At 40.9% G+C, this 26,315-nt stretch overlaps 1 protein-coding gene across 1 annotated transcript in view; it reads left to right on the top strand.

Moving 5' to 3' along the window:
* The window catches only part of IQCG (IQ motif containing G), a 60,775-nt gene extending 45,855 nt beyond the window's left edge, over positions 1 to 14,920 (top strand). The window contains exons 9-11 of the mRNA XM_016433514.2: positions 2,581 to 2,712; positions 8,820 to 8,921; positions 14,384 to 14,920. Coding sequence (XP_016289000.1) covers positions 2,581 to 2,712; positions 8,820 to 8,921; positions 14,384 to 14,515 — 366 coding nt within the window. The 3' untranslated portion in view covers positions 14,516 to 14,920. The remainder of the gene's footprint in view (positions 1 to 2,580; positions 2,713 to 8,819; positions 8,922 to 14,383) is intronic.
* The last annotated feature ends 11,395 nt before the right edge of the window (positions 14,921 to 26,315 follow it).

Genomic DNA, 26,315 nt, shown 5'->3' on the forward strand with positions numbered 1-26,315 from the left:
ACAGATGAAAAAACTGAACCCTAGATAAATGAGGTGACTTGCCCAACAAGGTCACACATGTAGGAACAGGGCCAAAGTTTAAACCCATGCTCTAGAATTCCTAATCTTTTAAAACCCTACACTTCCCCCCTCCCACTCCCACCCCAAAGAACTTCTATCTGGCCCAGTGCTCTATCTAGTATCCCATATTAAGTTTATCTAAACATTCTATGTCCTGTCATGATCGTTTTTATATCATGGTTGGCATCTAATGTGTTATTGATCCCTTCTAACTTTCTATCATTTTTTTCTAAAAATTTGATAAACATATCAACTAAATTCTTATTCATCTCACTAACGAAAACGATCAATGGCAGAGAGCCAAACCCAAGGCCAGAGCCCTGGAGCACACCCCTCACCAGTGAAATGCCTCCTTTCAAGCTGACATTGAACAAATGGATGACTTTTCTTTGGTTCTGTCCACGCAAACTGTTTTGATACATCTAAATCTACTTTTTCCCATGTTCCAAAATTTCAAAATCATTTTTATTTGTAGAATCTATTGTGCTGTGGATTTCATAGTGAAATAATCTCTATGTTTATTTCAGTTAACAAGCACTTGTTTTTACTCTTTCCCACCTCCTACACTTCACTGGAAAAGAAAAAACAAAAAACAAAAACCCTTATAACAAATATGCACTGTCAAGCAAACCAAATCCCCACATAACTGGGCTCATGTCTGGCCTACTTTGTTTTTTCTGCAAGAACAGCACAAGAGACTTTGTCAAATCTTTTCCTGTAATTTAGGGGTAATCTAGGTTAAGAGAGTTTTTCTGGTCTACCAATCTAAGTAGCCTTGTCAAAGAAAGGAAATCAAGTCAACCTCTCATGACCTGTCCTTGATTAAGCCAGGTTTGTTCTTGGTAACCACCATTACCTTTTCTAGATTCTCACTAACCATTCCTTTAATAATTCAGTCTAGTATTTTACAAGGAATTAAGTCAAGTCCAATGGATTTCCAGCCTCTTATCTCTTGCCTCCGCCCCCCTTGAAAACCAGGGCATTGTCCTGTGGTACCTTTCCAGCTCTCTATGATCTTTCAGAGCTTAATGACAGGACAATAATGGTATCTTCCAGTTCTTTCAGTCCCCTTTGATGTAGTTCTGAATACTGCAATGAATCAGAGGAAGCTTAAGGCTCTGTTATTATCCTCTCACTTAAATCTTAGGTTTCAATTTGGGATTAGTCATTTTTCTTCTTTCCTTCTCAGCCCAAAGCTCATTCATTATCTTTACTAGAAAAAGCAGAACTAAAACAAGAATCAGCCCGCATCTCTTCTCTGTTATTTGTTATCCCATCTGCTATAAGTAATGGCCTTATCTCTTCCTTGACCCTTTTCTTTTCTTCAAGATAGCTTTTTTTTTTTAAGTCCAAATCCGTTTAGCTGTTCTTAGCTTTCCTTAGCAGCTTATGCTGTGCTTTAAGTATATGTAGACTCATGACACAATTTTGCAATCATCCTGAAGGAATTAGTTTTTGGAATCTTTTACCCACAGGGCTGTAGAACTCAAAGTCAGTTTCACCAGTTATTTTCTTTATTTTTTTTTATGAAAATAAGGCTCCCTTTTCCTTAATGACACTCTCCAAATCCTCTGATCACATAGTGTCTTTTTGCCATCATGATTTCTTTAACTTCTTTTCTTCTTTATCTCAGTGGAAAATTGAGTGAATTAAACAGTCTTCCTCCCAGCAGATCTAGCCCAGTGTCCTACTTGTGGGAACCTCTCCCTTCTCCCCTTCAAATACCAAGCTGGTTCTGACATCCTAGGTGTTTGGCTTGTTACATAGTAAATAGGGAATAGGACTGAACCAAATGGTTGAGGCTCTGAGCAATGACCTAAAACTTTGATGTTAGAGTGGAGAATGAGAGGAGCTCCCAGACTAATCAAATTTCATTTAAAAAATATTTTCATTTCATTAATTTAATGTAAAATTTTAACTTTTTATTTTAAATTTATAACTTTTAACATTAAATTTAACATTAAAAAATTTTTAACAATCCTTTTTTAAAAATTTGAGTTCTAAATTCTCTCCCTCCTTTCCATCCCCATCCTTCTCCTTGAGAAAGCAAGCAATTTAATATCAGTTATATGTGTGAAGTCATTCAAAACTGAAAAAGAAAGCTTGGACAAAAAACCCCCAAGAAAAGTAAAATAAAAAATTCGCATTCAATCTGCATTCACAGTTCATCAGTTCTCTCGCTGGAGGTGGAGAGCATTTTCATCATGGCTCCTTTGGATTTGTCTTAGATCATTGTCTTGATCAGAGAAGCCAAGACTTTCCTAGTTTGATCACATTCTTTAGAGGATTTTGGACCAAAGATCTTTTCTGAAGCCATTTTGAACTTCCTGGAAACTCTAGACCTGTGCTGCCCGAAACCAAAGATCTAAACCAGAGTAGCTCCAGGAATGTTTTGTACTTTGGTTGTCTTTTCACCTCATTTCTAGTTTTCTGTTACTTTCCTTTCTCAGAATCTCTTTTTCTAGTCTTTGTTTTCTCCACTGTATCTTCCCAGTTTATTTAGTTATTTATTTCAAACAGAAACTGGAGGAGAAATTGGAGTACTGGATGGAAAAGTATGATAAGGACACAGAAGCAAAACAGAATGAACTGAATAGTCTGAAGGCCGCAAAGGCCAGTGACTTGGCCACCTTGCAGGACCTTGCAAAACAGGTGAGGATGCAGCAGGAGCTGTCCAGAAAGGCTCATGAGACATCACTGCAATGCACTGTAGGAAGCCTAAATCAAGGAGAGCATCAGCTCTGTCTTCTATGCAGGGCCTGAAGGCAGCCATTTCCTGGGAGAATTTATACTTACAAAGATTCATCCTTGCTCAATACTAGGGCATTCCATTTCTGGTCTGCTCTAGGCAGTGAAAGATGAATAAGCTTTCTTGTCTGCTATAGCATATTCATGCTGTTATCCTTTTTTTGCAGACTGATGAAAGACCTTGGAACACTTCACTTGAATAGAGCATCCAGGGTCTGAGAAAACCGCTTAGTCCTGGAGTGGTTTCTGGTGGTGGAAAACTGGGAAAGGGATGGAGAGTGGGGCCTGGGGGCCTTCTGAAGTCACCCCAAGTTATGAATCAGTTCCTCTTGCTTTTTTTTTAAACCCATACCTTCCGTCTTAGCATCAATACTGTGTATTGGTTCCAAGGCAGAAGAGTGGTAAGAGCTAGGCAATGGGGGTCAAGTGACTTGCCCAGGGTCATACAGCTGGGAAGTGTCTGAGGCCAGATTTGGACCCAGAACCTCCATATCCATGCTTGAGGCTCTATCCACTGTACCATCCAGCTGCCCCAAATAATGCCTAGCCTTTAAAAAAAAAGGCAGAGTTAAGTGACTTGCCTGGGGTCACACAGCTAGTAAATGTCTGAGGCAGATTTGAATTCAGAAAGATGAGTTTTCCTGACTTCAGGCCTGGTGCTCTATCCATCGTGCCACCCAACCACTCCAAATGAGAGTTTAAAAAAATCACTAAGAATTTCCTATGTGCCAGGCACTGTACTAAGTTCAAGGATACAAATGGGAAAATGAGATTGCCTCTTCTCCCCAGGATATCATAGTCTAATTGGGGGAAAATTTGTCTGCTGACAGACTGATGGAAAGGTTTGGAAATCCTAAGAGTGCTGGAGCGGGGATGGGGTTTGATGGGAAGGCAAGGCCCTTCCTTTGGTCATTCCACTTTCCTGAGGCTTCCTTTCCTTATCTTTATATGGAAATACTACTACCAAGGCTTTGGGGTAGGAAGGATTAAATGAAATGATGGATGTATAAACATTTTCAAATGTGATTAAGTAGTTCTCGTTATAAAACTTTATTGAACAACTACAACAAACAAAAATAAACATATAAATTTCATATTTTGGTCATTTAAATAGAAATAATTCCAAATAAAGGCAAGCACTTAATTTCTTAGGCAGAAATCTTTTCCCTCCACTGAATTTCCATGCCTCTCTTGGGCAGCAAGGTGGCACAGTGGTTAGAGTGCAGAGCCTGGAGTGAAGAAGACCAGAGTTAAAATCCAGCCATGGATTATTTCCAGCTTTGTGACCCTGGCCAAGTCACTTCCCCTCTGTTTGCCTCCATTTCCCCATTTGTAAACTGGGAATGATAACAGTATCCACCTTGCAGAATTTGTGAAGAGCAAGCAATGTGCCTGGCACATAGTAGGCACTATATAAATGTTAGATATTAATATTAGCAAAGTTGGAAGGGGCTTTCAAATAAATAATAGCTAAAAATTGCAAACTTTAAGGTTTGCAAAAGCCCTTTACAAATATTATCTTGTTTTATCCTTATAACAGCCCTGGAAGGTGAGTGCTGTGATTATCTCCATTTTAAAGATGAGGAGACTAAGTCATATGGGGTTAAGTGACTTGTCCAGAGTCACACGACCATTACGTGTCCAAATCTGGACTGAAACACAGGTTTCCCTGACTCTAGGTCCAGGGTTCTAGTCATTATATACCATCTGGTCCAACTCCTTCATTTTATAGCTGAAAAAACTGGAAACCTCAAGGGCGGTTAATAGTAACCTAACATTAATAAGTATAAAAGCTCAGTGCTGTACAATTATCATCTCATTTGATCCTCAAAACAATTCTGCAAGGTTGGTGCTATTATTATCTCCATTTTACAGATGAGGAAAGTGAGGCATGGTCTAGAAGCATGCAGTAAATTAACCAAGATCACCCAGCTAAGAAGTAGCAAAACCAAAACTCAAACTCCGGCCTTTTGACCTTGAGGCCAGTGCTGTATCTGTGACAATAATATACAAATGAGCAAGTAGATGGTACAGTGGATAGTACTGGGCCGGTAGTCAGGAAGACATCATCCAGGATTCAAATGTGGCCTCCTATACTTCCTGGCTGTGTGACCCTGGCCAAATCTCTTAACTTGATTGCCTAGCCTTTGCCATTCTTCTGTCTTAGAATTCATGCTAAGAAGGTAAGGGTTTAAAAAAAAAGAATTTACGTACATTTAAAAAGGAATCAAACATTTATGGGTTGAAGACATTACTTCCTCATGCTAGAGAGAATCTGCTCTGCATAACTTTAAAAAATTTTTATTTCTTTATTTTAAAAACATTTTTCCATGTTTCCATGATTTATTTTCTTTCTCTCCCCTCTTACCTCCTCTCTTCCAGAGCCAACAAGCAATTCCACTGGATTGTACAAATGCTGTCACTTGATACCTATTTCCATATTATTCATTTTTGTTATAGAGCGATTTTTAAAAAGTCAAAACCCCAAATCACATACCCATATATACATGTGAAAAGTGATGTCATGTTTTGCTTTTGCATTTCTACTCTCACGGTTCTTCCTCTGGATGTGGATAGTATTTTTTAGATCCCTCCAGGTTGTTCAGGATCACTACATTGCCACTAATGGAGAAGTCCATTACATTCGATTGTACCACAGTGTATCAGTCTCTGTGTACGACGTTCTCCTGGTTCTGCTCCTTTCACTCTGCATCACTTCCTGGAGGTTGTTCCAGTCTCCATGGAATTCCTCCACTTTATTATTCCTTTGAGCACAATAGTATTCCATCACCAACATCTACCACACATTTCCCCAATTGAAGGGCATCCCCTCATTTTCCAATTTTTGGCCACCACAAAGAGTGCATCTATGAATATTCTTGTACAAGTCTTTTTATTTATTATCTCTTTGGGGTACAAACCCAGCAGTGCTATGGCTGGATCAAAGGGCAGACAGTCTTTTGTCACCCTTTGGGCATAGTTCCAAATTGCCCTCCAGAATGGTTGGATCAGTTCACAACTCCACCAGCAATGCATTAATGTCCCTACTTCGCCACATCCCCTCCAGCATTCATTACTTTTCTCTGCTGTCATGTTAGCCAATCTGCCAGGTGTGAGGTGATACCTCAGAGTTGTTTTGATTTGCACATCTCTGAATATAAGAGATGTAGAGCACTTCTTCATGTGCTTGTTAATAGTTTTGATTTCTTTAACTGAAAACTGCCTGTTCATGTTCCTTGCCCATTTGTCAATTGGAGAATGGCTTGATTTCTTGTACAATCAACTTAGTTCCTTATAAATTTGAGAAATGAGACCTTTGTCAGAGGTGCTCTGCATGTCTTGTGGTAATCGAAGATCAAAATGACAAGACCCCATGGCTCCATGGTGGGAAATGAGAAGTGATTAAAAAAACAAACATCCTAAAATTTCTAATTGTGGTTTTCCTCAAAGTCAACACCTTGGGAATTGTTAATTTTTTAAACCTTTTCTTTCTATATTAGAACCAACCAATAGTTCTATTATTGGTTCTAAGGCAGAAGAGCAATAAGGACTTGGCAAGGGGGTTAAATGACCTTCCCAGAATTACACAGCTATGAAGCATCTGAGGCCAAAATTGACCTCAGGACCTCCTGCTCTGGGCCTGGCTCTCTAACCACTCTGCCACTTAACTGCTTTTGGGAACTATTCACTTTTCAAAAAACAACATTGTCAGGGGCTTATGAGAAAGAATGCTATCCACATATAGAGAAAAGTTGGAGAAAAAATGCAAAAGAAAACCTATGATTTATCACTTTTTATATGGGTATATGATTTGGGGTTTTGGTTTTAAAAGACTATTACAAAAATGAATCAAATGAAAATGGGTTTAGAGTAATAAGACATGTATAAAGCAATGGAATTACTTGTCAGCTCCCAGAGTGGGGAGGGAAGAAGGGAGGGAGAGAACATGAATCACGTAACCATGGAGAAATGTTCATAAAAAAACTTATATTTAAAAAATTGTCCTTGTTCTAAACATTTGGATCATTCTTCTTTTGGAAATGGCTTCACAGTATGCTGCGTACAGGACCATAAGGTCACCAACTGTGAGCTACAAGAGAGCTACAAAGTCTTCTAGTCCAACCCCTGCTTTTTATAGAGTTTTACAAGCTGAGATCCAAACAAGCAAAGGGTCCCGTGACCTAATGCCACACAGACAAGAAGGGGCAGTTCCAGGATTTGAACTTAGGTTTTCTTGTGCCAAATCATGATTTGAAGGTAGAGTTGATTTTTGGAAGGAATCAAAATTCAGAACTAGATTTGACAAAAAATCTAGATGAGCAAACTGCAGAATGACATTTTTAGTTTTTAAAGATGAAGTATAACTAGAATTGGGGAGCTGGGTGGCACTGTGGAGAGAATACAAGGCCTGGAGACAGGAAGATCTGAGTAGCTGTGTGATTCTGGGTAATTCACTTTACCCAGTTTGCCTCAGTTCCCTTATCTGTAAAATAAGCTGGAGAAAGAAATGGCAAACCACTCTAAAGTCTCTGCCAAGAAAACCTTTAATGGAGTCACGAAGAGCTAGGTACAACTGAAATGACTGAACAACAACAACATAATGAGAATATAATGAGATTTTTTTCTCATGTGACTCATAACTTGGCTCTGAAAACATTTGCTGAAAGGAGTTCAGAAATGTTTAAAATACTGTTGGCATAGTTATTATAAGTGCATAGACTGCCAACGTGACTACTATGAAGCATGACACTCAGTTGGCTAAGTTATAGTATCTTTGTTAAGTCATTTTCATGACTTTATAAATAACTGTATTTGTTGCTATTTCTATCATTCACAACTGATCACACAATTTTAAATCAGCATTCATTTATTAAGGGTTATGTGCCAGTCATGAAAAACCCATATGGAAAGGTTTTCTAAATTAATTTAATTAATTAAAAAATTAATTTATTGAAGAAAATGTTTATTTTATTTGCCATTTAGTTTCTTGGGTAGTTCCAATAGGGGTTGATCCCTTGGGTTGAACTCAACAAGCATTTTGCAAGCATCTTCTCCCAGCAAAGAGAAATGAGACACAAAGACAGACAGGACACTTAGCCAATTCTGTGGGAATGGATGCTCCAGGGAGGCCGGGAGAACAAGCATTTATTCAAATAGACCGTGCTATGGAGAGTGAGAAAATGGAAAGGTCAGGCCAGCCAGAGGCTTCCCTGGAGCCTGAGGACCAGGAAGAGTGGGATGACTTTGAAGCCCCACCTGGGGGATGAGCAAAGTAGCAAGAGAGAGGGACGGGTATAGAGGGGGAAGAGGAGGCAGGCAGGTATGGACAGGCTGAGCAGAAGGTGCCGGCGGGGCATCCAGAGGGAGCAGAGGCCCAGATCTGGGAGGAACCTGGAAACGGTCACATAGAGCAGTAATGAGGGGGATCAGAGAAGTACAGGGGGTCCCTGGGGCGGGAATATGTCACTGGAATGCAGCAGGAGGCCCTGGGGAGCCAGCAAACCCAGGGAGGCAGGGCCAGCCAGAGCAGTGATGGCCATGCCCTCCCAGAGAGCACTGCAGTGGTAGTAGCACGAGTGGTGCTAGTGAGAGTGGGCAGTAGTAGATAATAGTAGTTAATCATAGTAGCAGTAGGTAGGAGAAGTAAGTAGGTAAGCAGGTAGTAGTAAGTAGCCATTACTACTGCTGCTACTACTTACTACTACTACTACCACCTACTATTACTAACTACTGTTGCCTACTACTACTGGCTGCAGAGGACAGAGGGGCTGTAAGGGTCGAGGAATGATTGGGCACCTCCACTGGGTTAAAATTTTTTAATTAAAAAATTTTTTTAAATTAAAAATTTTTTAAATTAAAATATTTAATTTTTTTAATTAAAAATTTTTTATTTTAATTTTTTAAATTAAAAAAATTTTAATTTTTTAATTTTAAATTAAAAATATTCAAAGTACAGGACTGTGGTGTGGTCTAAAAATGCTGCGACATCTGATTCATGTGTGTCTTTGCAGTTAAGAGAGTTTGAACAGGTCATTATCGAAGATCGCCTGGAGAAGGAGAAGACCCGGAAGAAGATAGAGCAGGACGCCCTGGAACTGAAGAGCATTATAAAGGTAGAAAGTGAACCTTTTTAACATGCATAATAATGGCCTTTTAATAAAAAACATGTCCCAGTTAGCCTAGCCCAGTCACTGGAGGCTCCCGAGCGCTCCAATGCCACACGAGGGCTGGTGGAAGGGCAGGTCTCCACATCGAATTCAAGGCTAAGATCTCCCCCAAAGGCGAATTTAAAAGTTCCACTAGGAAATATATATAATTCACATACAACATATTGGGCATAAGACAGCAGTTTATTTCTTCCACCATAGAAAGAATCCTTTGCTTAGGATGTAAAAGATTCAGCGATGCACCCAATAAGTTAAAAAACAACAACAGCCCACAAAACACTCCTTTAGCCCACTTACACTCATCCTACTCCTCAGGAAAGGTGAAGAGGCCTAATGGTGCTGGACAAATATCTGGGAGACTTCACCTTCTCTCCATCTGCTGTTGGCAGGAAGGGGATGGGAGGGGGGCTGACGCAAACGGGCACCCTTTTAGCTCGGGTTTGATGCTCTTGTAGGCCATTCAGCAGTTTACAAAAAGCGTTTTACTCCATCGCAGTATTTGAAGGCTATTTGGTGAGGGTTGGTGGTTGTGTGTGACCCGTGGGGCACACCGGGCTCTTCTCTCTTCCGTGATGCTTCCATGGCACCATCGGCACCCCGAGTGAGGGTGCCAGGCCCCTTAGCCTGGGTAGATTTAGGGTTCCTCCTGATACCTGCCAGTCTCTGTATGGAAACAGTGTCTAGTCTCGGGGTTAGGGTCCTGGGGAGAGGATTTGCTGGCTCTCAGCACATTCTCCACCTTTTGGAAGGGCTCGGACCCCATGGGGTGGCCTTTGGGTATCCTTAGGGTGACCAGGAAGCCAGAGGCTACCACAGAACTGTCCAGGGAGACACCTCTTAAGCCTTGGCTAATCAGGGAAAGGAAACTAACCTTTACTTGTGGGGGGTGGGTGAAGCTGGACCCTAGCCTGTTGTACCTGCACCATCCAAGCAGCTCCCAACAGAAGGGTCTCTGGCCAGCAGGGACATGGCTTTGGTTTTCCTCAGACCCAGGGGCCGTCATCTTCCAAAAAGCCCTCGCCCCTCAGATGGGTGGTGTCTGATTTTGGAGCTCTGGAATTCGTGACTCATGGAGGCTCGTTTCAAGGCCGGAAATACCTATTTTGCAAGATTACTGCTTCCTGACTGTATGGCAGGAAGAAAGCAGCAAACAGAAGAAGGCACCAGAGATCTCGATTCACCTAGAAAGCATCCAAGTTCCCTCTGCCATGAACGTGTAACCAGGATTGGGATGCGGGTGGGAGTGGGGTAGAAGCCAGAAAAGTAGGAGAGCAGTCCCAAAGGGAAGAGCCCCCACGAAGCAGAAACTTTCTTCCTGACCTACTTAGGAACCATAGAATAGATGGCATCTCCTTGGCCAATCGGCAGTTATCTTCTTTCGGTCTGGGGGTGTTGTGTCAGCCTGGCCACACAAAGCACACGTCCCTCAGCAAAGAGGCTGCCCCGCCACTGAGAGCCAACATTGTCCATAAGAAGACGGTGATTTGTCCCAGAGGAGGAAACACAGAATAAGGACATGTGGGGAATGATACTCAAACTCGGTACTGTTTTCTTCCACATTCCAACCCGTCTCACCATAATCATTTTGGAAGAGAAGGGCAAACTGAAGAAAGGAAGCCACTGCGGAGGGAAAAAGGCAGTGATTACAGGCTATAGTGAAAGATAACTATAGAAGAGGTTTGTGGCGCTGGCTGCCTTGGATAATCTTTGCTGATTTCTACCTTACAATTTCTTAGCACTTCAAAAACATTTAATGTGTAATGTTAAAACTAGTGCTGAATTCAGTGGTTTTCCTGGATGAGGCATCGACTTCAAAAGATTTTGGCATAATTCTGCATCATGAGATTAAACTTTTATCACATTGGACATTAAGTGTATCTTTGACAAGTAGTCCATTTTTCCAAGTCCAGTCTTGATCAGAGCCTTTAGATTTTCTTATCTTTTTTTGTAAAACCCTTATCTTTTGTCTTAGAATTAATACTAAGTATCAGCTCCAAGGCAGAAGAGCAGTAAGAGCTAGGCATTTGGGATTAAGTGACTTGCTCATGGTCACACAGCTGGGAAGTGTCTGAGTCCAGATTGGAACCCAGGTCCTCCTTACTCCAAGTCTGGCACTCAACCCACTGAACCACCCAGTTGCCCTGAATTCATAGATTAAAAAAAAAAAGATCTTTTATTTCTTTTATTACATATCAAAACAATTTTTTTACATTCACTTAAAAAAATTTTAGTTTCAAATTCTCTTTCCTTCCTACCCTCCTTCTCTACTCCTTCTCCCCCTTCTACCTCCCTGAGACAGTAAGCAATCTGATATAGATTTTACATGTGTGATCATGTAAAACATTTTACCATATAAGGCCCACATTATTCCATTTGTAGAAGAGATCTCAAACAAAAAAAAGAAGAAAAAAGAAAGTGAAATGTAGTATGCTTCAGGCTGCACTTTTCATCATGAGCCTCTGGGATTGTCTTGGATCATGGCATCGCTGAGAACAAGCAGGTTCATCAATAAATATTGCTGTCATTATATAATGTCCTTCTGGTCCTGCTCACTCCACTCTGCATCAGTTCATGTATGCCCTTCCAGATTTTTCAGCAATCATCCTGCTTGTCATTTCTTATAGCACAGCAGTATTCCATTACAATCACATACCACAACTTCTTTGGCTATTCCCCAGTTGATGGACATCGCTTCAATTTCCAGTTCTCTGCCACCGTGAAAAGAACTTCAATAAATATTTTTGTACAAATAGTACTCCTCCCCCCTTTTAAAAATCTCTTTGGAATACAGACCTAGTGGTGGTATTTCTGGATCAAAGGGTATGCACAGTTTCAGAGCCATTTGGGCATATTGCTCTCCAGAATGGCTGGGAGCCCACAGATTTTCAATGAGGTTTCAATCAAGTGAGTTCTCAAGCCACTGAAGCATGGCTTTCTTATCTCTTGTATAAATTATTTAACATTTTGTGATGAGTACCATGCTGTAGAATTTCATCAGCATTTGGGAATTTCTGTACTTTTGAACAATTTTGCTCCTCAGTATATTGTGTTTATACCCTTTTGAAGGCCTTATCTGAACTCCTAGTCCTCAGAGGAGGCTGGTTACATCTGAGAATACTCCTGAGGAGTTTAGGTGACTTCTAATGCTGTTGGCTCAGGTCCCTATTCCAACATCTTCTCTCCAACATCAATTATTAGCTACAATTAAATCGCATTGAGAGAGCAGCCAGATGGCTCAGTGGATAGAGAAGAACCAGGCTGAGAGATGAGGTCCTGGGTTAAAAATCTGCCTGCAGACACTTTCTAGATACTATTATGCCAACAGGGATGGATACTAAAGCCATAATCCCAGAAGAGAATAACTTCAAATCATCTACAAGCAAAGACTCAAAGAAAAACACCACTTGGGTACCAATTTAGCTAGAATTCTTGAAAGAGATAAAGTGTGGGTTTTAAAAATGGATTGTATGTTATATATGTGCATATATTTTATACATATGAATGAAATGAGAACACTAGAGAGAAAAACTGGAAAAGACACAAGAGCTATGGAAGAAAGAATTAGAAAAGAAGTGGATAAAACCTTGTCCAAACAACAAATTCCCTAAAAATTAGAACAGACTAAATAGAAACCAATGATTCTGTGAAGCAAGAAAAAATATTAAAATAAATGAAAAAACATGGAAAAAAAGAAGAAAATGTAAAATATCTCAGAAATGGACTGGAAACAATGAGAAAAAACACATTAAGAATAATTGAATCATCTGAAAGCTATGACTAAAAACAGAGATCAGACATGAGAAATCTTAAAAGAAAACTGTTCAAGTCTCTCGGAATAAGAGGACAAAGTGGAAATAGAATTCACCCATCATCTGAAAGAAACTCAAAACGAAAACTCCCAGGAACACCATAGCTAAAATCCAGAGCTTGTAGGTCAGAGGAGAGCCCGGCCAGCAGTATTAGAAATGTGTTCTACAGAGAGCAGGCCCAGGGCGTCCAGCACAGAGGCTGGCCTGGGCACTGACTCCGTCTTCCCTGACTTCACAAGAGGATGTGGTGGGAGCGGGGCTGAAGTTTAGGAGGTAGGAGTTTCCCACCTTCCCATCATTCTTTGCTCACTCTCCTCGTTGGTAGTATCTGTTCATACCCCGAGTTTATTAGGGAAGGATGTTTTGTTGTAATTCTTCTTCCTTTGCTATTTGAAGAAATGCCTGGGATCTGAACTTGTGTCTTTTGGCTGACGATGGAAAAGCAAATGCATTGGAGAGGGCTCCTCAACTATAGTTGTGGGTGTGGGGACCCACAGAATACTTTGAATTTGGGGTAGCAGACTTCTGGAAAACCAGCATTGTGAGTTTGTGGTTTTTTCATTGGTTTCAGTTGTGTCTGACCCTTTGTGAGTCCATTTGGGATTTTCTTGGCAAAGAACCTGAAGTGGTTTGCCATTTCCTTCTTCAGCTCATTTTACAGATGAAGAAACTGAGGCAAAAAGGGTTAGGTGACTTGTCCAGGGTCACACAGCTAATAAGTGACCAAGGCCAGATTTGAACTCCAGATGAATCTTCGTGATTCTAGGCTCAGCATTCTCTGCATTATGGCACCATCTAGCTGCCTTCCCTGTGAGTTTCAGGTGGCTAGAGGAGGGCTACATCAGAATTTGGGTTGTTGCCCAGGGTGTAGTGCCTAAGTCTGGAACAGAGAACCTTTAAAGGCAGATGTCCCTCACCCGGGCTGCAGCAGCCCCTCTCAGCCCAGCTTCGGGAAGCACAAAGGATTTGTGGGGCATGTTTTACATACCCCGCCCCCCCCCCCCCCCCCCCCCATGCTGCCATGGCTTTGGCCAAGATAAGAAAGCTAGGGGAAGAACAATTCTATCTTCTTATATTGGTGACTCTAGTCCCTACCTTTTCCCATTTTGTGTTTTATTTCATTCTAGAGGATCAGTGGGAAGAACTCTATTTAGATCAGTGGGATTGAGGGTCAAGCTCCCGGGGCCCCAGAGACCGTGGGTGACCCATTGGACTTTCCAAGACTGGCCACGTTCTTGGGCAGGACAGTGAAAAGTGACAGCTGACCTGGGGAACAAATGGGTCTGATCTTGGCAACCTTAGCTAGCCGGTCATTCCGGATTAAGGGGAGAGCCAGTTACAAAACCTACTATGAGGAGCTCATGCTTCAAAGGGCAAAAGGAAAAACAAAAAGGTGGCGCCATCGAAGTTCAGAAAATCTGATCAGAAAGTCCAAAGGCACAATAGGGGATGCGTTCTCAAAGCACAAGGTAGCACTCCGGGGGCATATGTTTTTATACGAGAATCGCTTTTCGTTCCTCTTTGTAATAAGTGATGTTGCTGGCTGGGCACATCCCAGACATCCCCTCACTATCTCCTGTTCTCTCCTCCACTTTCTAGCTTCAGGCCTGGTGGAGAGGCACTATGATACGAAGAGAACTTGGCAATTTCAAGATGCCCAAGCCGGAAAAAGATGATGGCAAGGATACAAAAGGCAAGGGGAAGAAGCCTCCTCCAAAGAAGAAAAAATGATGGCGCTCTTCTTGGTTCTTGGTTTTCTTTTCTTCTTTTGGAGGGTTGGGAGATAGAAAGAAGGAATTAAAAGGGGCAAAAACCATGCCAGCTGGATGTTATTTCTTGCCTAAACAACCTCCCAGGGAGGGGAAAGACTTGACGGTGATCGTTGATGATTTTACATTGTTCTTTTGAAATTAAGTCCTGAAACAAAATTATTTTCAACCTGAGAGGTTAGGACAAAGTTGGGATTTCTTTATCAATTTAGTGCCTTATATAATCTGACTTTATATTGAGAAGGATCTTTCCTAGGAGTTCCAGGAAGCCTCCTCTCTCTCGACACTAGTACATCTAGATCGATCTCTGTACTCCTACAGTGACGCTGTTTCATGATGATGCACTAAAAGTACTGGCGCTAATGAACATTGTGTCTGTGTCTAACTTGACTCCAACTTCATCTTTGTTGAAGAAAAATTCTTCTAGGAATTTAACTGAGCAGTCCCACAACGAGAATGAATTCAGGGGATACAGTCCCCAAATAGGAATATTTTGTCATCCTGACTACTTGTGGGTTTCAGTCCCTTTTTGTGAAATCTCCCCAGCCCTGGTTCTCTCTGCCCAGAGGCTTCTTCCACGGAAGCCTGTCCGCTGGTCCCTCGCTGCTCCCTGAACTTGTTCTCCCAGTTATTAAACTGTCTCCCTCTGTGCTCGTGGGAGCCATCTCAGCAGCCTCCACTCTTGTCCTTCCTCGAGATGGGTGGAGCACTGGCAGCAGACATGTCTGTGGGGAGGGGGTGCGCGTGCACCCCAAAGGAGCTACCAGGGCTGCCTTCAGAGACATGATGTTGCACTGAGTCCCCTTCACGGACTGATGGCTCATGGAAGGCTCTGTCCTCTTAGTGGGCCACCTTGGCCTCACCCCCAGGCGAATAAAGGAGACGGGTTTAGGGGTTTATAAAGTGCAGTTGTGACAGTGTGTCCTGAGGGGGTCTGCAATTCTGGAAAACAGTGGGAAGTTGGGACCTGGCATAGTGTAGTGAGTTGTCATTATTTTACACATATGTTAAGTTAAAACTTTGCCATTTAAAAAAACTCTGACTTTCCATCTTGGAATCACTACTGTGTATTGGCTCCAAGGCAGAAGAGTGGTAAGGGCTGGGCAATGGGGTCAAGTGACCTGCCCAGGGTCACACCGCTGGGAAGAGTCTTGAGGCCAGCCTAGCCATTTTTTTAACCCTAAACTCTCATCCATGCCCTACCAAAGGCTTCCTTTTTCTTTGCCATTTATTCATTAAGATATCTATTATGCCTTATTCCTTCCCATCCATTCCACCACCAGCCCCATCCTCTAGCCCGTAGCTGCCTTTCTAGAAAATCATTAGTAGAAACCCAGAGGGAAGTTTGAAAACGGGCCCTCTCCTGTAGAAGCTTTGAGGCCTTTATCAAAATGGAGAACAGAATTTTCTGGCATTCAAAATGTGTGGCTATAAAATATAATAGTAAAATAAAATTTAATCATATTCATGAGGCTTGTGCCTCAGGTGGCTTGCTTCAGGTCTTTCCATAGAAGGGAGGCTAGTAAAGTTCAGTGTTGGCAGGAGGGCAAAACAAAAGGCATTAGTCACGCCTAACACATTTTATTTATGACTTTTGGTTTCAAATGGCAGTAATTCCCTTGTAACAAAGAAAAAAAATTAAGCCAACTGGCTCAGGGCCTGTGTCTCACGATGGGTGTACTATTCTGTACCTGGTCTCCCACCAGGGGAGCACGGGTTCTCCTCGATCGAAAGCAATACACATCACCACCCACCTCCTAGCCAAGTCCTCTGGACACCTGGGGGCCGAGGTGGCTTCAGGACGCAGCCTCCCTAACCCTTGCACCTGCGGGTCGCAAGGCAGGCTTCTGGGTGCCTCAACAGCACCCCGAGGCAGGCAAGAGAAGCACCAAGCTCGTCCCTCTGCCTAGACGGGTCCTCACCCGTTGGCACGTCCCCATCCCTTTGGCGCCTCCTCATAATACCCACCGGAGGGACAATTGCCCTTCCCTAACCAAAGCGGCCTGCTTCTCCTCATCTATCCCGCTTGACTCGAGCCATTTCTCTGTGGTTTAGGTTGGAAAGCAGCGAAGCATGTGTCGGTCATTCCGATCTTAACAAAAGTCGGTCAGCTTCCCTTAAAGATACCCAATCAGAGCCCAGCACTTGATGGGTGCCGTGTGCCATTTGGGGGTGGAGGGCCTGGGGCGCTAGGCGAGTTGGCAGAAGGCGCCCATTGGCTAGAGAGAGGAGCCCCTTGTGCTCGAGATGCAGTCTGGCGTCAGGACCTCCAGGTCCAAACTGGCAGTGGGCCAGCCCCATTTGGCCGTTGTTTGAAGGGCCTCAGTCTGTCCAGTTCAGCGGAGGGCAGATGATCTCTCTAGAAAGCCCTCGCACAGTATCAGCAACATCCCTCCCCCCTGGCTTTGGCCCCAAAGGAGGGGCGGGCCTTTGATCTCCCTGCTGCTCTCCCATGGCGCCTGGCCATTTGACTAGGCCCATTGCCACTCCCCAGGAATTAGTTTTGTATGACGTTAGGTCCAGCATTTATTAAGCACCTGCTCTGTGAAAGACACCGTGCCAAGGGATGGGGATGCAAAGAGCCCTCAAGAGGCTCACCACCTGACGGAGAGGACAACATACAAACAAGACAGATACAGGGTAAGTGGGAGCTAACCAACAGAAGGCAGTAAGGCAAAGAAGAGCAAGAAAAGGTTCTTGCAGAAGATGGGATTCAAAGGGAGCCAGGACATGGACACGAGAGAATTCCAAATAGGAGGCACAGCCAATGAAAATGCAGTCAGGGACTGGAGTGTTGTGTTCAAGACACAGCAGGGAAGCCAAATCCAATGGGAAGGGAATAAGTTGTAAGAGGAATGGCAAGGTTATAGAGAACTTTAAAAGCCCCATGGAAGGTTTTATTTTATTCTAAACCCTTACCTTCCACCTTGGAATCAATGCCGTTTATTGGGTCCACGGTGGAAGAGCAGTAAGGGCTAGGCAATGGGGGCTAGGTGACTTGCCCAGGGTCACACCGCTGGGAAGTGTCTGAGGCCAGATTTGACCACAGGACCTCCAAGTAGGCATGATGCTTCTGGAGGCAATAGAGAGCCACTGGAGTTTACTGAATAGAAGAGGAACATTAGGCCCAAGTTTTAGAAATATCATTTGATTGCTGAGTGCAGTATAGACTTGAGTGGAGAGGGACTTGAGGTAGGGAGTCCAGGCATGAGGTAATGGTGGCAGAGCCATAGAGAAGTCAGAGGGTCTTAACGCAGGAGATACTGAGACAGTAGAACCAACAGGCAACAGATTGGACATGGAGGGCGAGACAGAGTTCAGAGTCAAAGATGTGACCTAGGTTATGAGTCAGGGTGCCTGGGATGATTCTGGTGCCTTCGACAGTAATAGGAAAGTTAGGAAGAGGGAAGCGTTTGGTGGGAAAGAAAAAAATTCAGGTCTGGATATATTGAGGTTAAGATGTCTACGGAACCTGCAGTTTGAGAGGTCCCATCCACAGTGGGAGATGAGAGATCGGAGGTCAGGAGAGAGGTTAATGCTGGATAACTAGTTCTAGGAATCATCTGCATAGAGATAATTGAATCCATGGAAGCTGATGTGTATACCAAGCAAAATAGTATAGGGGAGAAAAGAAAAAGGTCCAAGACATCCTTTAGGAGACACCCGTGCTTTGATCTGGATGAAGATCCAGCAAAGAAGCCTAAAAGGTAATGGTTTGAGAAGACAATCCAGACACTGTAGCAGATCAGGAAAATTCAAAGGGAACAGAGACTCAAGGAGAACAGATAACGGCTGCAGATCATGGATGAAAACTGAGAAAAGACCCTTAAATTTGGCAACTTTGGAGAGAACATTTTCAGAAGAATGGTAAAGTCAGAAGCCAGACTGCAAAGTTAAGAAGAGATTGAGAGGAAAGGAAGTGGAGGCGCCAACTGTCAGTGGCTTTCTTGAGTTTAGCCATGAAAGGGAGGAAAGATATACGGTACCTTGGACTTCATGGAGAAAAGGGTTCAGAGAAAGAGACTGTTAAATAGCCCGATTTGGGTCTTTCAGGACTGTAGCCCATTGTAGGCTCCACTCCAAAGAGGTGGATTTGTGGGTAGTCAATAACTGGGGATCATCAGGCTATCCAAATAGGAAATGTGGCTTCTCCAAAAACCAGAGAGATGGTTTCAGAAAACTTGGGAAGCCTTATATCAACCTGATGCAAAACTAAGTGAGTAGAACTAGAACAATGGTGAAAATCACCTTTGGAAAACTTTTTTCTTTTACAGTTAGGACTTTATTGAATGATGCTTCATTTTTATAGTCTTTGCTGTGCGGCTAAAAAATCTGACAACACAATGACTCGGCCAAATTCCAAAGTACTCATGATGTAAAATGCTACCCACCCCTAGATTAAGATGAGGGCACTAATGAACTTGAAGAGCAGATGGAAGTTTTTCTGCCTGCCTGCCTTCTTTTTGGTTGTGGCTAATACAAGAATTTGTGTTGAGGGACTATATATTTGTAATGAGTTTTGTTCTTCTTGCCTTTTCAATGAATGGGGAGGAGAGGGGAAGAAAGAATTTGGAAGTGAAAATGTGAAAGTGAGAGGGAGAGAGAAAGGGAGATGGGAAGACAGAATGAGAGAGAAAAGGTGAGGGGGGGAGAGAGAGAGAGAGAGAGAGAGAGAGAGAGAGAGAGAGAGAGAGAGAGAGAGAGAGAGAGAGAGAGAGAGAGAGAGAGAGAATAGTGTGACTGATTGGAAGTTGAAGGGCTTGGGCTGGGCAGTCAATCCTTAACCTAGTTTCCCTTATTATTCCTTTGTCTAATTACTTCCCCCATTTTTCTATTACATACTCCAAGTAAATCTAGCTCTCTTCCACTCGATGTCCTAGCTTTTAATAGTATTGTATGCAGTCTTCCCTAAAAATAATTTTCATTCATTTTCTTCATTATTTCTCTTTCAATTTCAGACTTGCATTTATTTATTCCTTTTAAAATTTCTGTATTCTCCATGGAATTGAAGTTTCTAAGGTACCTATTAAAAAAATTTATTTAGAATATTTTTCCATGGTTACATGATTCATGTTCTTTCCCTCCCTCCCCTCTTTTCTCCCCTCTCCTGTAGCCAACAAGCAATTCCACTGGGTTTTACATGTGTCATTGATCAAGATAACTTACCTATTTTGAGTTCCTTCTTTTAAACAGCTTCCTTGTAGATCTTGCTCTTCCCCTTTTCTGTGAAGTTTAGAGGTATTGCTCTATGGCAATATGTTCCTGACTGGTAGTTCATGACCACTTTTTAAAAAAGTTTATTTAATTTAGGATTATTTAATTAAAAAAAAAAGGTACCTTAGAAACTCTCCTCCTTCCACTCCCTTCTGTAACAAGGGAATCACTTTAAAAGACTGATATATATTAATTTAAGGTCGCCAAGGAATCAGCTATGTAATTCCTAAATGAAAAACTCAAGTCAGCCGTCAGCCTTTTTGGAGTTTAATTACAATAGGAGTAAGAAAGGAATTAGAGATATAGAGAGAGAGAGAAAGGGGAGAGAAGGGAATAGGGCTTAAATACCCCTTCTGTTTAGGCTGGGCCAAAAGGCCCAAGCCCTTAGATAGCTGGGGCAAAGAAAAGAGATCAGTCCCTATTACTCACGTGTCCAAAATGGAGAAACAGTCTCAGAGGCCCCCACCTTCAGCTTCCTTCAGAGCAAGCCTTCTCAGAGCCCAGGAACCACACCGACCAAAACCTCAACCACCCCCTTGAGTCTTCAGACCCCCTATCTTTAAGGAAACCCTCCAAGTTGCCTCCCCTCAGTCCTCACATCTACCAATCACTGTTCATCAATTTCCCTGTCAATGGAGGCTCTAGCTTAACCCTGGACCGCCCAGAGGTTTCTGGCTTTTGCACATGTCTGTTGAAGGTCATATTTTCAAATGATTAAATCTTTACTCCTTTGCTACAGCCCTTTCTAAATCCTGTTAACTTGAGTATGGTAGAGATTGGAATAATTAAATTTTGATCTAGGCTGCAGCCCTTACTCAATCCTATTAGGACTGAATAGGGTGGAGTATCTCCATTGTATCAATTCTAAAATCAATCAAGACTCAAAGAAATTCCTGTTCTATGCTTAAGCATAGGTCAAAGTCCTTTCCATTGTTCAGCAAAGGGTTTCTGTCCTAAAGTAATCTTAAGAAGGGAAGAGAAGGAACCTCCCATGCCAATGGGGTTCCCATTCCAATAGACTATCAGTAAGAAATTTTCCAAGTATGAAATATCCCAATGGTGGAATTTCCAACATTTATAAGTCTAAGGAATTTTGAGGTTTACAATCCCCCCTGATGATCATTGGGAGACTAGTCTCCCCATTGATCATTTAACATAATCATTTTGTAGTTCTAAATTCACTTCTAACTAAAGATATACACAATATTCAATTTTCTAAGAGAAATTAGAATAGTGAGAGAGGAAATAGAAAAGAAAAGAAAGCAAAACCAATGTTTGCTAGGTGCATTGACAGAAAGCAAAATTAGGGGCAGTCCCTTTTGGCATAAATGTGTACAGTTATAATAAATTTTCAATCAAAAGTTCAGTCCAATCAATCATATCCAAGGTCATTCTTGATCTTCTTGATGAAGTGTAGGTTTTCGGCATCTTTTTGCAACAGTTCATTCTCTGGATATAAAAGTTTCAAGCTTCTTTCTTGAAGATCTTTTCTCGAACAAAATAAAAATCTTTGAAATTTTTTATAACAGTAAAATCTTAAACAAAAGTCTTGGATTTTTATAAAAATACAATCTCAAACAAAAAAAATTCAAAAATTCTTAGATTTTTAATTAAAATAAAATCCCCCCTGAAGTAAGTATTTAAAAAAAAATATCAAGTTTAGCTCAGAATGCAATGTTCAGTTATGGGGGTGTATGTGTCAATTATCAAAAGAATAGAAAAATAATCAAAAACATAAGAAAAATTCAAAATAGACCTTGTATAGGTCCAGTTTAAAGTAATTTCTATCCCACAAGTATGTAGGACAGAATGCAGTAATATTTCACTTAGCCATTTGTAGCCAAGACTACAGGAAGTTGCCATAATATAAGAAGAAAAGAATTAAAATTCTATTTTGATGGGGAAATGTCATTCCCTTGTCTGATTTTTTCCTCAGGGATATAGGGAGCCAGCATGATAGTCAAGCTTTGTACTTGTTTGAGTATTTCGAAAAGAGTGTAGATACAAGGAAGTCCTACGACTTAAACATAAGTTAAGCGTCGCAACCTCAAGTCTCACTTTAATATTTCTTGTGTGCTCTATTGGCACTATTCAGGTTTAGTCTGTGCTCCTTGTTTTTATCTCTTTTCCTGGAATCAGACACAAACATTAATCACAGTCCTATAATATTTTATCAATAAATGGCAGGTTCCCATAGTTTAAAGCTTTTAGGCATATATTGATATTATAGCAAGAGTATATATATTAACTTGTATTACTGCAGGGAAAAATAATATTAATATTAATTATGTGTACCTTCAGTACAAAAATGAGAAAAAAATCAAATATTCTGATAAAAAAATAAAAGAAAAGAAATAAGAAAAAATAAGAAAAAAATCAGTAATTCAATATATTCTTGAAAAAAAATATCCATTTGTCTATGGATTATTATCTCCAATTCTTATGATAAGATAGAGTCACAATTCATATGATAGGATAGAGTCAATCAGTCTCAGCAGAAGATGCTTTCTTCACATGTGAGCAGTGAATCCAAGAGTCTCTTTCTCCAATCTTTATAGATGTTGGAGTAGTTAATAATATTTGGAATGGTCCTTCCCATGAAGGTTGAGTTGCTCCAGTTCGCTTGAAATTCTTGATATAAACTTTATCTCCTGGGTTCAGGTCATGCAGAGAAAAGTCTAATGGTCCAGCTTGTACTGCAGCTCCGGATTCATGAAGTTCACGTAGTTTGTGCTGTAACTCCTGTATATAGGAAGCAATAGTAATATCTCCCCCTAATAGCGATGTATAAGCCGGGGAGAAAGGCTTAGCCTGTATAGGCGGATGTCCAAAAAGCATCTCAAATGGTGAAATATGTAAGTCTCCTCTAGGCCTGCTTCTAAGATAAAATAGGGCCAGAGGGAGAATTTCAGGCCATTTTAAATGGGTCTCAGTGCATAATTTGCCAATCATAGTCTTAAGTTCTTTATTCATCCTTCCTACTATTTGGAGAGGAGAAAAAAAAACTGAAAAAGGTTAATTAATATCAACAAAATCAATACAATCTAAGAAGAATCATCTTTATTATACTGGGAAGTTCCCTGGGTACCCTCCTGAAGGGCACCTCTCTGAGGATCATTAGCACCTTGAGTATTTTTTGGACGAGCGCCATTTCTCATATATTGTTGTTGAGTATTATCATTTTCTTCATTTGGAGAATTGCCATTTTCCCAATTCCTATTTCTATAATTCTGGTTTCTAAAGTTCTTATTTCTATATTCATTATAGTTATTTCCATAGTCATTATTATAATTTCTAGAATTCTGGTTTCTATAACCATTATCATCATTTCTATAGTTATTATTTCTAAAACTATTATTAAACTGTGTATTCCTTCCAAACATCTTAAGAAAGGTTCTACATTCCATCATTTTGTGGCCCTTCTTCTCACAGAAGTGGCAAGTAATGGATTGATAATTGGATTTCTGGAGAGGGGCAATTGTCGTTGGTTCATTATCATGCCCACTTTCTAATTTAGTTATCCTATCTATTAAATATCTTATTTTTTTCTTCATTTCCTCCATGTCATCTTTATTTTCTTCCTCCTTTTCCTTGTTTCCCTTTAAAACATATATAGCTGTTTTTCGCAATTCTTCAAGGTCCATATCTGACCATCTTGGGCATTGTGTTTTAAAATAATTTTTAATTACTTTGCAAGAATTGTTTACAAAGATTCTTCTAACTTGTCTTAAACTATTCTCTTTAGTTAAGTCCCAATCTAAGTATCTGTCCCCAAACTCGATAATTCTGTCCATAAATCTGGAGGGTGTTTCGTTTTCCTTTTGCTTAATTTTTTTCCAGTTCCATCCACTTATCTGTACTGTCTGCACATTCCTTCATGGCTGTGAGGATGGTCTCTCTACAACGGTATAGTTGTAGATAGTCCTCAGGATTATTATAGTCCCATTCGGGATCCTGAGATGGCCAATGTGCTGCATTACGCCCCCGGGTTTTGTTGACATGAGCAATTATTTTTTTTCACGTTCACTTAAAAAAGCCTGTAGTAAGCTCTCAACGTCCTTGTAAGACGGATTATACTGAACAAATATGTCTCCCATCTTTTTTGTTACTAGAAAAGGATCTTGTTCATATGTGGGGATATTTTGTGTAAATTCATTTATTTCTTGGGGAGTAAACGGTATCCTATGTCTTAAAGTCACCACATCCCCATTTCGTCCTATTTCAGGTACTTCTCTAGAGGAAACAGGCCTCTAGTTGAATTTTGCACCTGTGGGTCAGTTTGACAAGGACAGGTTTCTCTAGGAGGACAAGATCTCCCTTGCATTGGAATTTGGTTTTCTGTAGGAGAAGGAACATGAGAAGCTGGGATTGCAGGGGAAGGGTTTTGGGGATTAAATTTAGACAAGATTTGCACTACACGAGAGAAGCAGTCTGTTAACTGGGCTATAGGGAAGGTGTTTTCCATCTCTATTTCAGGGAAGGAAATTTCCTCATTCAAAGGTTCAGAAACAGGTCTGTTTCTGGTAGAGTGGTTGTTTGCCAATTGATCCTGTAAGAAACTTTTTAGATCTTTTAATTGGGCTTGCATTTTATCCTCAATTTTTCCTATTTTATCTTCCATATTTCCCATTTTATCCTCAATATTTCCTATTTTATTCTCAATATTTCCTATTTTATCCTCAAGTTTTTCTATTTTATCCTCAATATTTCCTATTTTATCCTCAATTTTTTCTATTGTATCCTCAATTTTTTCTATTTTATCCTCAATATTTTCTATTTTATCCTCAATATTTTCTATTTTATCCTCATTTTTTTCTATTTTATCCTCAACATTTTCTATTTTATCCTCAATATTTTCTATTTTATCCTCATTTTGTTTTATTTTATCCTCATTTTGTTTTATTTTATCCTCATTTTTTTTTTAATGCAGGAAGTTGTTCCTTAAGGGAAAGGATATTTAGAAACAGCTCTTCCAGCCAGGACTTTAGAGTCCTGTTGCTGAGATTTAAAACAGCTGTTTTCTGTCTATCAGAGTCACACAGCTGGGAAGTATCTGAGGTCCGATTTGAACCCAGGACCTTCTGCCTCTAGGGCTGGCTCTCAATCCGCTGAGCTACCCAGCTGTCCCTTAAGATTAAAGGGAAGAAAAAGAAAAAACTGCTGATTCCAATTTAACTTAAGGAGAAAAGAGAAAAAGTTTTTTATACTCACGTGTTCTAGCAGCTTTGTCTTTAAGCCAAGTTTTTTGTTAAAAAAAAAAAAGGACTAAGTGGTGAGACGGTATAGTAAAAAGGCAAGGAATTTCAAAAGTTTTATTGAGAGGATTCTTTAGACTCCCGTGGTCAGCCACAATGTAACAAGGGAATCACTTTAAAAGATTGATATATATTAATTTAAGGTCGCCAAGGAATCAGCTATGTAATTCCTAAATGAAAAACTCAAGTCAGCCGTCAGCCTTTTTTGGAGTTTAATTACAATAGGAGTAAGAAAGGAATTAGAGATATAGAGAGAGAGAGAAAGGGGAGAGAAGGGAATAGGGCTTAAATACCCCTTCTGTTTAGGCTGGGCCAAAAGGCCCAAGCCCTTAGATAGCTGGGGCAAAGAAAAGAGATCAGTCCCTATTACTCACGTGTCCAAAATGGAGAAACAGTCTCAGAGGCCCCCACCTTCAGCTTCCTTCAGAGCAAGCCTTCTCAGAGCCCAGGAACCACACCGACCAAAACCTCAACCACCCCCTTGAGTCTTCAGACCCCCTATCTTTAAGGAAACCCTCCAAGTTGCCTCCCCTCAGTCCTCACATCTACCAATCACTGTTCATCAATTTCCCTGTCAATGGAGGCTCTAGCTTAACCCTGGACCGCCCAGAGGTTTCTGGCTTTTGCACATGTCTGTTGAAGGTCATATTTTCAAATGATTAAATCTTTACTCCTTTGCTATAGCCCTTTCTAAATCCTGTTAACTTGAGTATGGTAGAGATTGGAATAATTAAATTTTGATCTAGGCTGCAGCCCTTACTCAATCCTATTAGGACTGAATAGGGTGGAGTATCTCCATTGTATCAATTCTAAAATCAATCAAGACTCAAAGAAATTCCTGTTCTATGCTTAAGCATAGGTCAAAGTCCTTTCCATTGTTCAGCAAAGGGTTTCTGTCCTAAAGTAATCTTAAGAAGGGAAGAGAAGGAACCTCCCATGCCAATGGGGTTCCCATTCCAATAGACTATCAGTAAGAAATTTTCCAAGTATGAAATATCCCAATGGTGGAATTTCCAACATTTATAAGTCTAAGGAATTTTGAGGTTTACACTTCCCATAGCCAATAAACAATTCCACTGGGTTTTACATGTGTCATTAATCAAGACCTATTTCCATATTACTACATCCCCAATTATATCCCCTTGACCCATGTGATCAAGCACTTATTTTTCCTCCTTTTCTACTCCCAAAGTTCTTTCTCTGGATGTGGATAGCATTCTTTCTCATAAGTCCATCTGAAATGCCTTAGATTATTGCATTGCCACTAATGGAGAAGTCCATTACCTTCGATTG

The sequence above is a fragment of the Monodelphis domestica genome, chromosome 4 (assembly GCF_027887165.1).
Source record: "Monodelphis domestica isolate mMonDom1 chromosome 4, mMonDom1.pri, whole genome shotgun sequence".
Taxonomy (NCBI): domain Eukaryota; kingdom Metazoa; phylum Chordata; class Mammalia; order Didelphimorphia; family Didelphidae; genus Monodelphis; species Monodelphis domestica.